At 38.5% G+C, this 17,576-nt stretch overlaps 2 protein-coding genes across 8 annotated transcripts in view; one reads left to right on the forward strand and one right to left on the reverse strand.

The window, feature by feature from the left end:
* Positions 1 to 17,576, forward strand: part of tnfaip8l2b (tumor necrosis factor, alpha-induced protein 8-like 2b) — a 354,084-nt gene that overhangs the window by 49,396 nt on the left and 287,112 nt on the right. The window lies entirely within an intron of this gene.
* sema6cb (semaphorin 6Cb) overlaps positions 1 to 17,576 on the reverse strand; it is a 139,332-nt gene that overhangs the window by 25,846 nt on the left and 95,910 nt on the right. For all 7 annotated transcript variants that reach the window (XM_072393699.1, XM_072393698.1, XM_072393703.1 and 4 more), the window contains 5 exons: positions 16,707 to 16,838; positions 16,265 to 16,420; positions 13,311 to 13,487; positions 12,783 to 12,920; positions 2,160 to 2,237 (listed from right to left, as the gene is read on the reverse strand). In XM_072393699.1, coding sequence (XP_072249800.1) covers positions 2,160 to 2,237; positions 12,783 to 12,920; positions 13,311 to 13,487; positions 16,265 to 16,420; positions 16,707 to 16,838 — 681 coding nt within the window. The remainder of the gene's footprint in view (positions 1 to 2,159; positions 2,238 to 12,782; positions 12,921 to 13,310; positions 13,488 to 16,264; positions 16,421 to 16,706; positions 16,839 to 17,576) is intronic.

Below are 17,576 nucleotides of genomic sequence, written 5' to 3' on the forward strand. Positions count from 1 at the left end.
CTCAACATCACTTTTGATTTTATGACACAGGCTTTAGGAGAGGGAGAGGAAGGATGTTAAAATGTAGGCAGTGATCGACCAACTGCCAGTCCATTCAAGTCAAGCTGAAATTATACAACATCAAGTGTTGGTCTGTAGCTGATGTGTAGCTGTCCTTTATGACACGAATGAGATGATCAGTTTTAGGTTGCATCACAGCATTCACTCTTTGTGCAATGACATAAATGCTACTGTTTGTCTAAACAAAGTGAGAAACTGAAAATAGCTCCTGTTCTTTTCCAATCTCCCCATCTGTTACAGAAAGTAATGGTTTACTCTCTCTACATACAAATTACAATCACGTGTTGTTCCACCATTTACTGAAAAAATAGAAAATAAGCTCTGATGCAACACAACACATGAACTCTGGCCATCCTATATTACTCCTCATGTTGTTGAACATTGAGCCAAACAAACATCCCCTGAGGAAATATTAACTGATAACCTCCTGTATCAATTGTACAGGCTGGATACAGATGTAGGATGGCAAGTAATTAGAGCTACTTAATCCATTAAAACCTAGTCTTAAACCTAAGAAGCATTTGAAGACAACCTCCTTAAATCTGAGAATCAGACTGAATAATTTATATCTCAGCCTCCAAAAGAGATAGAAACCTGTTGAGAGATGTTTAAGCCTGTTTACAAGTATATATATATATGATTTCCTTCCATTTGACAAGATGAAATTTGACATGTGATTTTCCTTTTTCTTCCCAGTCAGCTACATTACACAGAAAGTATACATGGCAACCACTTGAGAACAAACAAGATGAATGCATATCAAGTCAAATGGGACCTGCAAAATATTTTAGGAAAATTTGCAGATGAGACATTCATCATGTTGTTGTCCAATTCTAGACTTGCTATTGATCATTAGAAGAATATCCTCACAGCAGCCACAAAGGCATCTACATAGCACTGAACAACTCACTGGAGGAATGAGAGAACATACGAAAATTATTGCTTCTACTTGGCAACACATTATTGACTTGGGCACAAATCTGCCCTCTGAAGCTTCAAATAACAGAACTAATAACATCTTTATATAGCTGTGCCCACCCCTGTGCTTTCAGACTGACCAACTACCACAGTGACTGCTCTCATCAAACATTAACACTTTGTCCAGAGGAAAATTAACAGCTGAAACCTCCTGCTGTAGTGTTTGATTAGAAGGCAGAAGTGCACACCTGATCCTTAGTGGTTTGTTATTAAAGACAGTAAATCAGGTCCGGCTGAAAGTTACAACTGCAATATTAAGGGGCTGAAACTTCCAAGTGTTACATATTAAAACAGTTTGTGTCTCATAAAGATTAGCCAGGAGTGCACTGCCAACAAAGATGCTGTTGACTTTTTCACGATGTGTTAATTGACTGTTGATCTATCAAAGGAAAGTCCATGCCACATTATTTATATAATGTCCCTGTTTAGTAGCCATAAATGCAAAAAATTAATCGGAAAATATAAAGAAAAATTATCTAAAACGGGAGGAAAATAATTTCAACTTTATCCCAAACACAGATTATACCCGCACATTGTTCATATCCAAGTTCGACATCTTTACATGGTAATCAGTTTATCCTTCAGAAATTCCCTTAATGCAGACTTAACATCGGCCACCCCCCACACACAGTTTCTGCCTTTATTTGGGCTTACCTTTACCCTCCGAATTTAAGCAAGGGGGACAACCAAGCTGTCAATGTGCTATTCCAGACACTCCTGAGACCTTTTTCTTTTGAAATATGGGCCGAAGAAACGGTAGCTGAATATCATTACTGTCCCCAATTTAAACAATGTGAGCAGCTACAAGCTGTAGGCCCAAGAAGAGCTCACAATTTATATTTATAATTATATTTATAATTGAAAACAAATATTGTGATTTGTCTTCAGTGAATTTAACTTTCATTTTAGAGCCACAGAATTTCATACACTTCAGTGCACCATATTGGGAAATAATTACTCAGATATGTACTTAAAACTAATGTAGCTGTGACACAGAACTACTGACACAAGCAATTTCAAAGTTAACTTTCACCTGATGATTGTTATGCTGCTCTCCCACATATATACACATGTATAAGTGTAAACCAGGTGCCGGCCTCGACTGTGTGTGTGCGACTTACTTGAAACCAGGTGAGACAGTGACACAGCTGCCTGACTTGAGCCAAATGCAGTAAGGGTCCCGTGAAGACAAACAGCTTCTGCATAACAGACAGACAAACAGTAAATTAGTGATGGGAGAATAAAATGAGTAGAACCGCATGTGTGAAGAGCACTGAAACCCAGTGGATGTTAGTTGGGTAATGAGACACTACCCTTCCACCAAGCTGACCTAACAACACCCATCACTTTCCCAAACTCTGTCTTAACTAAGGCCAGAGACCCACGTTCAAAGTGCAGCCTGGTATACATGTTGGGACTGAAAATATTGTGGCCCATCAGGCAAAGACAGTGAAAACAAAAACATTTACTTCAACATTTAATTGCTACGTCCTTCCACTGTGGTAGAAACAGTCCTTTACCATTTACCACAATTATCCTTTACCAAGAAGCTCTAATTGATTAAACAGCAGCAGTATTACTGATACTGCAGCATGAATCATCCAATTTCACTTCAACTCTTCATGCAAATCTGTTTGTATAAAATTAACTTGTTTATAAAATCTGATGTTGTACAAAGATATGTGGTATTTCAACACGGTGTAGTTAACCTTTTATTGCTAGATGATGCACATAATTGTTTTTGCAGTGACTCTATCAATAGCAGATGTAATTAGCCATGTTTAATAGTGTTCAGTGAGGTTTCCTGACATAGCTGCATTCTCCAAAATGCAGATAAATACACTAAGCATGCAACGAGACAGAAACTCTGTCATAATCTGATCATCTTTTATTAGAACTTGTATTAAATTTGCTACACAAACCTAATGAAAAAAAAAACATGTTTAATATTCTTCTGCATCTCTTAAAGGCTTTGATCCCCAACTCAATCTAAAAAATTTCTAACTTGCATTTCTAAAAATGGGCTTATAAAGTGTGAGATTGCATGAAATTATTTTAATTTATAATCAAACTTTGTTGACATGGTAAGAATTATAACACTTTAAGACACTTGACTAATCAAAGGTCAAGAGCTTACACCTTTTTTCCTATAATCTTGTTCAAATAAGAAACTAAACAAAACTAATAGAAACAATCTGTTGGTGTGATGTGCTCCATCCAAAAAGTACAAAGGAGGGTCACATTCCCAATCTGAACATCATCAATCAGGACATACAGAACAAAAAAGGAATCAAACACAGATTCTACACTGAAGATAAAGATGGAGCAAAAAGAACTGCTTGAACAAGGAGATACTGTCCCTCGATTTAAATTAAAACTGTGATTTTATCTAGTTAGAAAATGAGCTGACACCACTCAGATGGACTGCCTATGATATACGTTTCATTCCAAACACTCCCAACAGTCAGAGGTTAAAACAATGGATTAGTACTGGTATAACAGTCGTATACACTGTAATAAAAGAAAAGTTTTCAAGAGATGAAACAATTGAACATTGAACAACCAAAATCACTGAGATATTTATAATTATGGAACATTTGTGACAAATATTTCTGAACAATAATTTAAAAAAAATAAATAAATAATCGACCTGATCTAAAACAGTGCTTTACTTTAATAATTCCCTTTGATGAAGAACAATATTGTGCACAGAGAAGTGAGACATTTGTTGAAAATCTTGTTGGCAGCCAGTAAAAAAAGCAATTTCGAGGGAATGGTGCAAAGCAGAATCTCCAACCCAAGATGGATGGATGGAAATTGCCAAGAGAAAACACGATTTCTCATTTAAGTCACAAAATAAGAATGTAAAAAGAACAATTCAAAGAGAAAAGGATGATTTTTACATGTGAATGACAAAATAGGAGAATGTACTAATACCTTTACCTACAGGATTATGATTTTGATTTTGTAATGGAAAGCAGCACCTTTAATGTAAATGCATGAATAATCTAAGTTTAAAATAATGTTTTTATTATAATAAAGTAATCCTCACCAGTATGGAGCGGTCTTATTAACTTCACCAGTTTTGACTTTAACAGGCACAGACATGTATTCTAAACGAGTGCACCTTTAAACTTGAGAAACAGCAGTTCATTCGGTCCATCATGAGATACAGAGAGAGAGTCACACTGACCAGCCATGAATGACCTTATTTTGAGAGTGGAGCGGACGCTTTATCACCAGTCTCATGTCAGCAGTCAGCAGATAGTTCAATCATCTGATCCTACTTACTGTGCTTTATGTCAGCTTCGAGATTCAGTGAATAACATGATGAATGGACTTGGAGATGTTTACTTCCTCCCCTTAAAGCAGTCAGCATTAACTACAATCAATAGCCATTAGTCACATTCCCTACAGTATTAAGTCCCAGCAGAATCACAACATTCGGTGCTTTTCTTCTGCTTTGAGACCAACGCGTCAATTTTGTTGATTAAACTCTTCCTCTGATGTGCGGTCAAGCATCTGCTTCAGTCTGCTTCATGTCTGCGCATTTTCATTCTTCCCCCTCGAATGTGTTGCATGAATCTCTTTTTTTCCTCCTACCATTGTAAAACTGTAACTGAGTGTAAACAATATTTTTTATAGCTGCAAAGGTTGCTGTTTGCAAGACTGTGTTACTCACCCAGCAGCAGCAGCAACATAATGAGCGTAAAGTTCACAATGACAAAAGAATGGCAACAAACAATCATTTTTATCCCCGTCTTTCGATGTCAAACCAAAACCTTCAAGGCAGCTGAGTTTAAACAAATTTTAATGAGGATCCTGTGACCTGTTTCTAATGTGATTTATGACAATTTGAACTGAACGTGGATGTGTGTGTGCCTTCCTCCTCAGTCTGTAAAAACTAGTGAGAAAACACACTGAGCATATTAGTGCTTCACTCTAGAGCAGAAGGAAATCAAGAAACTGTAGGAACTATTGTCCCCCCTGCTGCACCTGCAGCTGGCAACTGAATACACAGCAAATTAGGGCTGTGCACTTTAAAACATTGCAAGATCTATTTATCTTCTTCAGTGGTTTCATGCCATATAAAAAATACTGTATTTTAACAAGATTACAAGATTCTTATTTGGAAAAAATATATTGTAGACGGGGTTATTTTGTAGGAAGATCTCCTAAAAGAGAAAGATCAGGTCTATTAACTTGACCTTTCAGTAATATATAACTGGTTTCAATGCAGCAAATGCTGAGCAAGCAGTCCTTAAGCACCTCTGACTGAGGTATCAGCAGAACCTCTAATTTAATCTTTTATTTTTCAATAAATGGGACAATGCACAATATATGAATTATATCAGCGACTTTCCATCTGCTGCTCCAGGAAAAAGCCAAGTGCACAGGTAGCAAAAGTCTAAAAACAACAAAATCACACAACAGCAAATTGCATAAACAGCCCCAAACGTCAACCACACAAGAACTATACTATGACCTACTTCATCAACAGTTCCAACACGAGTAAAAATTATTTTAGTGTAGTCTATCTCAACCTTGTAACCACAGACATGGACTTGCGTCAGCCATTTCTTTCAAACGGATCATAAAAAAAAAATAAAATCCACGTCCCAGCTGCCTTCGCTGAAAAATAGTTTTTTTTTCCAAATGGGGACTTAATCAGGAGCGAGTAATTTGTCCTTATCCAATTCCTGTCTCGCAGCAGTTTTGTGGTGAGTAGTGCACAGAAGAATGTTAGAAGTGAGAGGCTCACGACGTACTGTTGAAAGCTGTTAAGACGAACCCTCTTTAATTAGTGACTTGATGGTGGGAGAGCTGGCAGATTGATGCATCATGAGAGAATCTCATTACTGGATGTTAGTTTGATCTATGGTTTACTGTTGCTTATATTAGATGAACAAACTGATCTGCTTGCAGCATTTTTGCAACCAAATTTGCACGTTTACCCTTTTTTCTCCTTTGTTTTTTTGCTAACTTTGCTGCATCTCAGCAGAGTCTGCAGCAAACTCTTTGTTTCAAACATTATCAGAGGAATTTTTGGTACAGCAGCCGACTATGAATTTGCCCTTGTTAAACATTGCATGTCATTTTTAGAGGACAGGTGCTCATGCACACATCCCAAAGTCCATGCTGAAACTTTGTAGCTTTAAGGAAAATAATTCAACCATACTAATTACACAAAAATTATTTGATTATTTTTACTGAAACAAGAAAAATAACAACCCAACCATGGAACGAGTAACCAAAGATAAAAGGAGATCAGACTAATTTACAGCTTGTAATAAAAGTACAAATAAGCCTTTCATCATGACAAATGTGTCATTTTCTTAATAAACAACAAACTCTCTGAAGTTGATGTACTAATTAACAGGATGTCATTTCCTTCCAAAAAGGTTATTTTTGTGCAATGTCAGCCCATCCAAACACCCTCACTTTAATCCCCATGTGGACCTTGAGGCTCTACAACAAAGCCAGAGCACTTCTGCTTTTCTCAAACACTCAACAGCTTGACATTCCTTTTCCACTTAAAGTCAACACATGCAGAAAACTTTTGGATTTTTCACAACACAACTCATACTGTTCTTTTTTTGGAGCAAAAAGCTCATAAATGCAAGAATCTCTGCAGTCATTGTAAATTTGTCTAAAGGTGTTTATTCATCAGCTGATAAGCAAACATGTTTTCCTTAATTTGATAATGACAGTATGATTCAGTGCGTATCTGTAAGGCAAAAACCTCTACATTTCCCCCCACTCATTGCATTCTGCTTGCATTCATTAAAACAAGTGTAATGTCAACATAAACAGGTAGCGAAAAACAGTGGAATAAATGCCGGCATGTTTATGAAAAAAAAGAAGATTTTTTTTCTGTCTTTGAATTTCACAGTTCACAGATTGAGGACCTCTGGGTATCGAGAAGCTAAAATGACTCTCACCACAACGTGTTACTGCCAATATGCCTCACTGAATACTGAAGCACTGCTTTAATAAATTATTCATACACTAGCTATAAGGTACATATGCATATCTCATATTCTGCCTCTCCTCTCTTCATCAGAGGCAGTCATTTACAGTTACATGACGAGAATGGAGTTCAGCCCTGAAGCCCTAAGACTGTAGATATCAATTGTGTCCGGCAGCAGTTTCACTAAATAAGTGAATTAGGTCATTTGTTATTTGAAGTTCTAGTCATACATGCAGTTTTTGTACCACTTGGATTTGTATGACCATGTTCTTTAAAATCCAGATTTCTCTGATGTTCCATGTTGAACACAGAGCTGTATGTGTGTGGAAGTGCATTCATGAACTGTAAGGACTGACATTATTTCAGGGTTTGAGGCTGACTCTTGGATTTTCCAGCTGTCATGTTGCCAGTGTCTTTGGAATAACAAAATTATAACTTACTGGAAGCCATTTCAGATAATATGACACTGCTGGTGAAAACTATTCTCGTCCAACAGTTTAGACATTAACTAAATGTATGAGATGTTAATAAAGCGCCTGATTAGGATATTAAGGTAAAGTTGGTTGCAAAAATTTGCACAAGTAGCAGTAGAGACAGCTTAGACTGTTTGCAAAAGAAAATCAAGGTGATCAATAAAAAACAAGCCTTACTGACTAAACATACATTAGTTCACAGATCGACTTACTGCTTTCGTACGTGCTGACAGTAGTTGAGCTAACACTTTTCTGTGTGATCAACTGTACAGCCAGTTTTGGAGGTATTTTTGGCCTTACCTTCAAATGGAAACTGTAAACTCTGAAAGAACTTCCTCAGTTTTGCAGAAGAGATTTCACACTCGCTTGAGGCCATTTTTTCCTTCTCAGAAAAAGGGTTAGTAGTTAATATTCCACATTTCTTGTGCTCATAAAACATTTTAATACTATATGTTTGTACTCTATATCCGTAGCACCTTTTTCCCTCTACAGTTACAACGATGAGCACATCAGGGTCGATGTGGGGATTCAGTCTTGCCAAAATACACTTTGACACAGAGAGGGGCTGAACCACCAATGAACCACGATCTTCCAATTGTAAGACGATAACAAGACCACTGATGCAAAAATTATTAGAGATGGAAACTAACCAATTAAAAAGAAAAGAAAAAATAAATATATATCTGTGGCATCTTTTGTAGAAAATATTTGGAAAAGGCAGTCGTTAACCCAGGTGATTGGATGAAACCTCTATGTCACAGTAAATCTGAACAAATTCAGCCAATCAGATCAACAAGGCAGTACTGACCAGTCCCTGAATAAGGTACTGGTCCCTGAATAAGGTACTGGTCCCTGAATAAGGTACTGGTCCCTGAATAAGGGACTGGTCCCTGAATAAGGTACTGGTCCCTGAATAAGGTACTGGTCCCTGAATAAGGTACTGGTCCCTGAATAAGGGACCGGTCACTGCCTGATAAAACATGAAAAACCTGCCTGATGGCCACAAACTGATACTTTGGAGCCTGACAAGATTGTGATTCCATTAATCACACAAAAATCCGGCTGCGTCCCAATGTAAAGTAATAACCTTTTACCAATAGCAAAAATCTTATGATCAGCCTTTAAATCTGTAGAGAAGAAACATGGATGTTTATTGCTGGTGAAAGATACATACTAAAATCCACCTAAATGAAAAAAGAAAATCTTAAGACTTCTCTTAATTTTTCTCTTATGTCATCTTTCTAAAGGCTTTTGTTCTGGTACCACAAGTCGCTTCATTATAGACACACATAATTTCACCTTTATCACCACCTTCTGATGAAACTGCAAAACTTGCACATTCGATCTAAGACTATTCCTTAAAGAGACAGTTTCTATGTTTGCTTTAAATTCGCTTGACAAATTTTTACCATCAGTAATTGGTGGTTTCTTTTACCATGACCATCACAGCTCTGTGACCAAAACAGAGGAATGCATATGAAAGCATATATTTAGTCTAAATGTAAGAAAAGTTCATGTTCTCAACTAAGATTCCTTAGACTTCTGGATTAGGCTCCTTTCAGATGTGTAATCCTTTCCATTAATCTGAAAGCAATCTAAACACAGCACAAGTAAAAACTGCATGCAGATTTACATATTTGAGTCATGCTTCTACTACCTAATCTGAGTGGAGGCTGAAAATGTGTTTTTTGGCTCCTTCAGCAAAGACAAACATGAACATTCTGTCTGCCATGTTGTTGGAAGAGAAAGACATGAATTCATGCATTATACGTCACTCAATTTACTGCCCACGCACTTGCATGTGTGACAAAATGCCGTGCAGTCACTTTCTCCATCACTGATGCAGGTGTGTCGACAGCTGCATGGCCCATTAATATAAAAGTGAGACTGACAGAACTTTGTTACTTTAACAGAGCGATGAAGTCAGAAATGTTATGCGCTGTTATGGATTTATATTTATCATTCCTTTGAGAGATTACGAAACATATGAGGTTTTATAAAAGAGGACTTGCTCAGTGGTTTACATTTTCAGTCTTTAAACAAATGTGATCTCTCGTGTATCTGATATTAAAACGCTTCCAGAAATCCTTTTGATTTAGTACAGAATGATCGTAAGTTATGGGAAATATGGCAAAAACTATAAAAATAAGACCAAATCCACAATAAACTAGAATAGTTTTTTTGATGCATTCAAGCTTTACATTCTTAATTTAATAAACAGTTCTATGTGAGAAGAAAAATTATATATATTAGCGTTCTAAGACCAGATGTAAGTCCAAGTTCAGCCAGTTCAAATGAAAAAAGGAAATATCTGTTAAAGCTGAAAATCTGTGGATCTAAAGACTAAAGGTTTGGGGCCTCTTCTGCCCTTTTATTGTATTTCTTTTTCATTAAAATTCCCATTTCATACAGTTCCCTGCTGTGGCTCAAAACTGAGTATTTTCTGAAACCTAATATTGGCAGCAGGGCCTTGAGTTGAAAAAAAAAAAGAAAAAAAAAAGGAAAAACCCTCAAACCTGATCATACCGGCAACAGTGAGAGGGGGAGAAAAACAAGCCAAGTGAGAGAAAATGGAGGCAGCAAAGAGAGATGAAGTAAATCTCATCTGGAGGGAGACAGATTCACTGGTGTGTTAAAGGAGGATAAGGTGGCTGAAACATGACCTCCTGGCCAGTGCTGATGCAGCTTACAGGGCCCCTAATCCAAGCATGAGGTGTACTGTAGCTCTAGTCACTAAAAAGAATCTGGGGATGTAGCAGACCTGTGAGCTTAAGTGAGACAGGCCCCAACTATTCCCACCCCCATTTCTTCTTTTACCCCCTTGTAGCTTCTGAAAAATATAAAAAAGAAAAAAAGAAAAAAAACAAGGACCACCATTGCTGGTTACCAGCCAATTAACTGGATCCAATTTATGACTAAACAATGTTGATAGCTTCTCCAGGCCTTTGCAATGACGGGTTAGCAAGTTATGGGGGTACATGCCCTCCCAGGGGGAGTTAAAGAGAAATCCTTCCTCTGGCTTGACGGGGTAGAGAAAGGGGGGATGGGGGAGTTACAGGGGGCCAGCATTCTTCACAGCCCCAAAAATAGATCCAAAGCTGGAGAGCAAGTATATTAGCTGAGGCAAAACATAGCTTGCCAAAACAAAGGGCTGTAGGGAAGACGCTTGAAGGCTCTGCTCATAAACATGCTCTCAGGCGTACACAGCTGTCAGTTTGTGCATGTAAAAAGCAGTTTTGTTGTCGAGTTGGAAATCTAGTAGCACTAATAAAAGCAAAAAGCAAACTAATAATTGATGTAAAGTACATGAGGCGTCCAAACGTTCTCATGGAGACCATTTTTCTTGTATTCAAGCTTGTTACAGTTAATGTTTTAACTTTTATCATCTCACTCAAGCAGCAGACAGATCATTTCAAAAGAAAAGAAAGTCTACTTTTGTATGATGACATACAAACTGGACATTGATTCATTGTTAAGTCTTTCTGCTAACATATTATCTTCACATTGTACGAGCGCTTCACATTGTGCAAATCACCCTTCCCACTGCTGGAAAGCCAAATGTGTTCCCCATCTCCTCTTGTTTTGAAGAGAGTTTTATCACAGTTCTCATCAGACGTTATGAACATGAAATTGTGCAGCAATAGCTGAGTGGAAAGTTCTCACAGCAAAAACCCTTGAGCTCATCATTGCCAGTGAAGTGGCTGACAGAGCACAGTTGTTAAAAATAGAAAGATCTTACTTTAGAAGTTTCAACAACCCATAAACTTTGTGCAGGTCAAATCTGTGATTACTTGGTTCTCCCAGTTAGAGAAAACTCTTTTCATGATTAAATAGTTTTTTCAATGATCTTCATAAACTCTGCATGGACACTAACAAAGATATCACACTTTCATTTTCTCGTCTACTGGGACGATGTCGTCGATGCCCGCTGCTGCAGCACAGCCTATTTACTCCGTGCTCTGTGTGTAGAAAGATCTCAATAAGCCTCCCGATAGCCGCCAATGACAGCAACATTGCAGCTATGAGCTAACAGAGCAATAGTACGCGTTCATTCATTCATTCATTCGTCTTAAAGTATTGGTGAAATAAAGACAGATAATGCCCGATTTAGAGGCTGCATCGTCTAAGCCCTGTTCACTCCGTTATATGGATCTCGAGGAATCTAAATATCTTCTGAAGGACGCCGACTTTCACCAAACTGTTCTCGGTGAGTAGATGAACGTATTTCATGCCAGAAATAAGGTCTAGGTTTAAAAATACCAGAGTTCCCCTTTAAGAGGAATGGATGATCAAGTCATAAACATTCCACAATCTATAAACCATGAACTTACATGTTCACTGCAAATTACTTCTGAGTGCTTTTTTGGGAAGAGTTTTTTCCAAACGCATATGACATTACCATGAAAGTAAACTGCTGTACTTGAATGACCTGGCAGCACTGTTGCCATGTTTTTTCATGGCATGAATGGAGGAAAACCAAAATGCTGACAAATGTGACTTCTGAAACACTTTCCAAATACTCAGTATTTCCTTTCCTTACGAGTGTATAATGACATATTTTGGCCCTGATAAATGTTTATATAGGATGTAGCTCTCTAGAAATGTTTTGGCCAAACTAAAAAAAATAAATAAAAAATAAAATTCAACTTGAAGTTATGCTGTGGCAAATATAAGCATAGCCAATAAAACAAGCCCTATAGTCAGGCATTCAAAGCAAGCAGATACCGAATTCACTGAATTACAAAGTTCACATTTGTGCTGAGACCTTAAGAACTATAACTATGAAGCTGTGCTAGTGACAAGGATTTCATAAGAAGGAGCTTTGTTTGTGGAGGAGTTCCACAAATGACTAATTTCAGTGTCTCTTCAAGAGCTGCTAATCAGCATGGAATCCTGCCTACTCTCTGCTAGAGCTGGTTAGCAGAACAGATTCTGGTCAGAGCTACAGCTAATATGGATTTATTGTTAAAAAAGTGAAAAGAAAGGAGACACTACATTTAATGTAAACGGCCACAGAAGTGCACCTATAGGAATCTAACTGTAATCACATTTCAGTGTAATTTGGACGTTACTGTGTTTTTCCTCTGCTGTCCAGATTTCCTAAAAATCAATCACGATACAAACTGGATATGCCACATAAATATAGATAAATAAAGGAATAAATAAATTAATGAAATGAAATAGACCCTAGGTAATAGAAGGAATATGTCAATAAGTCATATGTTGCTGTAGAGGAAAAATAAATACTGTCAGAAGTTCTGAGAACAGTTGACATCATATAGTTGCTGCAAGTCACTCACTTCTTGCAGTTGCTGTACTCAGTGCAGCGGCTGAGCGGGACGCGGATCACACAGCTGGAGAACGCCACGAACAGCGCATGATGATCCCGGTCCAACTCAAGACCCAGCACCCTCCTGTCCTCCCCTCGTACGTTGCATCTAGGAAGAAACCAAAAAACAACACAAAGACACAATCAGACCTTTTTCCCTGTTATAACATCTGGCAAAGTCAGAATATTAAGCAAAAAGCTGTCTTTGAATCATGCCACGCAACAATGAAACAAAAGTATCTTTGAAAAAAAAGAAAAAAGCATTTCCGCCAGCTGTAGAGGGTGATGCAAAATGTTACAACAGACCAAAGAGAGAGAGGGCTAAGCAGATCAAGGAGGAAGAGAAGGAAACGCAGGAAAGGATACATGAAAATACCAAAATGACAGTAAAGTAAAGAATTAAGAATCTTTAAAAAACTAACGGAAACATTAGATGTGAAGAAAACAAAATTAAAAACTCAGATAAGTAAGGAAATAAAAATAGGACATATTGTCTGACTTGTTAGGGTTGTAGACGTCAACGTCCTCCAGGAGTTGGGTGCTGAAGGATGTGTTTGCTCCCTCTGTGCTGGCCAGGATCTTCAGGACATGGCCATTATCCGAGCCCAGAAACACCACAGTGTAGTTCTTATAGGGCCCCGCTGATGTATCCACTGCAATCTGGGTCAACTTAAACCTACACAAAAAACAAGAGAAGACAACTATTGATTATAAAAACTAACCACTTCAAAAAAAAAAAAAAATCTCATTTGCATCTTTGACAGCCACACTATAGATAGAAACTGAATCTCTTCTGTCACCAGTGTAAATCAGACGGAGCTAATCATATCAGAAATGACGGTTAGCGTCTTTAAACTGTTGTTTTGTTCTGCAATTTTCAGTGGTAAAGACAGCATTCAGTGGGTGAGTACTAAGCTAATTGTATTAAGCTTTAGTGTGCAATTAGACAATTCATCAAGCAACCCACCATTCCCTTGTTTCATTGCCTACATGCTTTAATACCTTCATCCTAATAATTCATCTACCCGTCCACCCACAGCTATTCAACAGATCCAGCCTTCATGTCATTCATCCACTTGTCTCAACAAACAGCAGTCTTCTTCTGAGTCCCGACTTTCTATGAAGAAGTCGAGTGACCCCTGCTTTATTTTCAGCAATGACTTGCTTCATATTCACTTCGCTCTACATGGTTCCACCGGGGACCTGCCCGTGTATAACCACAGCCGTCTACTACTGGCTCCACTGAGGATTGAACACTTTGCTGAAGGGCATCTTGAGTCCAGAGTTTGTTGACAGCAGGATAAGCATTACTCATTCATATTGCCTGCCCTGTCTTTCTCTCCTCTGTAGCCCAAGATTTCAACTACCGGTAACACAATTTCTCTAATAATGTTTTTGGCATCGCATTGCTTCCCGATTCTTCTGTAGAGGACACCCGCAGCACAGCCTGTGCCCTCACTTTTCCCTCAGCTCCTCCCAGATGGTCCCACACAGGCTGGTGTGTTTACCCACATCGACTCGACTGGCTCATCCCTGCAATGACTCGGCAGTACAACGTGATGCGCTTCCGGCTGGATTTAATTTATCTAGCGGTTCTCTGGGGGTAGGTGCGGCAGATGTGATGTTTATGGTGCCAGATGTGAAGCGGTACACGTTCCCCCAGTGTGAAGCCACAGCAGTGTCTGGCTGGCTGTCAGCCTGGCTCTGCTTCAGGAGGCACGGAGGAGGCTCCTCTACACTATGTGGCTGTGTGAAGGCTGAATCGGTGATGTGTACACACTTGTCTGTGGTTGTTGTGGTAGTGAATGAAATGCATGACACTTATCCACGCTTCTACATTCACCCCATCATCATCTGATAGCACAGGGTTCTCAAATGTCAAAACAAGCACACACCTACACACCAGTGACTTCCTCTCTTTCGCATATGCTCCTGTGGAGCGTCTACAGGTCAGGGCAACACTCGAGGAAGATTCTCTGCCTTTGATGTGGGCCGAGATCGACCGTTGGAATAAATCCGATGGGTTTTAATGAGGTACAAGGTTGAGTGTTCCACCTGAACTCACTCCTCTATACCAATCACGGTCTGAGTGTGAAAACACTGCTGCTGCATTATGTTGCCAGAGAAAGTAAATGCATAGGACCCATTAAAGAAATGACCCTGACATTTTCTCTTGCAGGCCTGTTTAATAAGCGCCACGGTCTGAACAGGACAACCCCAATTAATGGTTACGGTTTTAACTTGAACCTGCAAGAAGGTTCAGCAAAAGGTACACTGTGTTTTAATGATTTATGATGTACAGAATTTGAAGACTAAGTTGATGAACACTTTGGAACTACCAGGATTTCTGAAACAATTATTCAGTATGCTCAGAAAAGAAAAACTGCTTATGAGATTTTAGCCTCATCAAATAGACTTTGTCAATAATAATAAATTACTGTAGATGAAAGTTGAATATACAAGTAATTCTTAGGACTTAGAACATGGTTGACAGTTTTGATGGAAAGTTTTCAACATCTTGGAATGTTTAAGACTCCACATTAAATCCACATTTATCTCATGAACCTACACACAATCGTACATAATGACAAAGCTAAGCCAGGTTTTTGCCATATTTTACAAATTTACCCAAAATGCAGGAGATGGATACATCCTACTTCTGTCAACAGTCTTTGCAAAGCTGCTACAACTTGACTGACTGTCCCTACTTTGCTTTGTAAGACGTAGTTAAGATAGTACAAACAAGCCTATATAAGATTTTACAGTTTATAGTGTATAACAGATTGAAAAGTAAAGGATATTGGGATTTTGGACTGTTGACCAAACAAAACAAGACAATGAAGTCTTCATCTTCAGTAACAGCACGAGGAAAATAATTTCTCAAATGACTGCACATTTAAGACACTTTAATTCAAGCGTTGCATAGCTCAAGTGGTTGAGCAGGTGTCCCATGAACAGAGGCTGTATTTCAATTGATGCAGCTGGCACAGGTTTGAGTCCCAGCGTGGGGCTCTTTGCTGCATGTCTTGCTGCATGTCCCACTCTCTTTGTCTACCCACTGTCAAATAAAGGCCACTAGTGCCCAAAAAACCTTTAGCCAAATATAAGACATAATTTATCATTTTTCCATTGACATGTGAATGAGTACACTTAAGAAATACTCAGCTAATTAAGTTTAAGTGGGTACTGAGAGACGCTAAAGGGGTATTCTTGGAAGATTTTCCCATATTATTGGTTGGACAGGGTCAGCAGGTGAAGGACTAAGGACTGACACAGTTTAACAAAGTGACTGACCCACATAGTGGAGTTATTCTGTCGTTGTTGCTATTTTTTGCCCCCTCAGGGACACATTTAAGATCCTGTCTCCCTGTCACTGTGGTCTTTTTGCCCAGCAAGACAAAGTCGCCTCTACCAGTTTTTCCACCGTCCAGTAGATGACAGCAAATTATCTACCTGCTGGTTGTGCGAGTGAAGTATGGTCTGTCGTTGACTGAGGGGACAGACTCGTCCATAAGTGGATACGATTTGATGAAAGTCAGGGTCTCATCAGGGAAGGTGGTGGAGGACTTGTATGTGGCTGCAGAGCCCTCGCCGGCACAGCTGCCCGGTCTGTACGAACAGCAAAGAAAGAAAGAAAAAAAAAAAAAACTCATCATGTATGAATCCGATTAGACAGGCACAGATGTAAAAACACTAGCAGCTGTTTGTTTTTAGGGACTAGCAGGAGGGAAAACAGGTGTATTATGTGACTGCCTGTTTTGGTTTCTTCTTTTTTTTTGTTCAGAGACGTCTGTGCAGAATAATAACAGCAGCTGCAAAAAAAACTCTTTTGACAGAGGCAGAAAAACATGCTGTTGGAAAGTGACAGTTTGCTATTTAAAGATGCATCTTTCACCTTGGCTTTGGGACTTGTTCCTCTGGAACAGGTGTCCATGCTGACTCGCTGTTCCTCTGCTCTTTGAATTTGCCGTTGAAAGCCTTCTCTATGTCGTCCATGTAGAAAGCACAAACTGCAGAGCCAGTGATGCTGTTCATAAGGCCACAAAGTAGAAGAGATTGTAATGAAAGTCTGGAATTTACCATCTTATCAGAGCCTGGAAAAACTTTTAATTTCTTTTTACTGTTCTTTTATAAATTTTGAACTTTGTTATTGTTTACAGTGCTAGTTACAAAATAGAATCGTATTATTCCTAGAATAAATGTGCAGTTGTTCTTTATTTTCTACATAACTTAATACATACATTCAGCTTCTTTTGACCTTAACAAAACTTTGACCTACATACGACTGATGCATACTCAGAAAAAGTTGGTCAATATTCATAAATATTATTTCTTACCAACAGAATCTATATACAAACATGCAAAATGGATCAAATGTGAAAAACCTACATTATAAACCTGCAGTCATTCAGAAACAAAAGTTTAATTTTATACATACAAAATGAAACAATGATGTTTGCATTGCATTCAAGGAAAAAAATAACAGTAACTTTCATCTCCTCGTGTCACTATGTTCTAGAGTAACCAAAAAAGTGATCAGAACCCTTTGAATAACCATCTTTGCACAGTGAGGTTTCAACAGATGCATCAAAGGCACTGAAGTTTGACATAACTGAAGATGTAAATGAGTAGTTGAGAGAAACTCCCTTTAACACAGTAGACAACACGTTTACTACTGATGGTTGTTCTTGAGCAACTGCTGCTGTGCAGTAACACTGGCTGTTCTGGGGAAAAGGGACAATTTTCTGCTGCAATGAACATTGTA

The sequence above is a fragment of the Leuresthes tenuis genome, unplaced genomic scaffold (assembly GCF_036924035.1).
Source record: "Leuresthes tenuis unplaced genomic scaffold, fLeuTen1.0.hap1 SCAF_10, whole genome shotgun sequence".
In the NCBI taxonomy this organism is placed as follows: domain Eukaryota; kingdom Metazoa; phylum Chordata; class Actinopteri; order Atheriniformes; family Atherinopsidae; genus Leuresthes; species Leuresthes tenuis.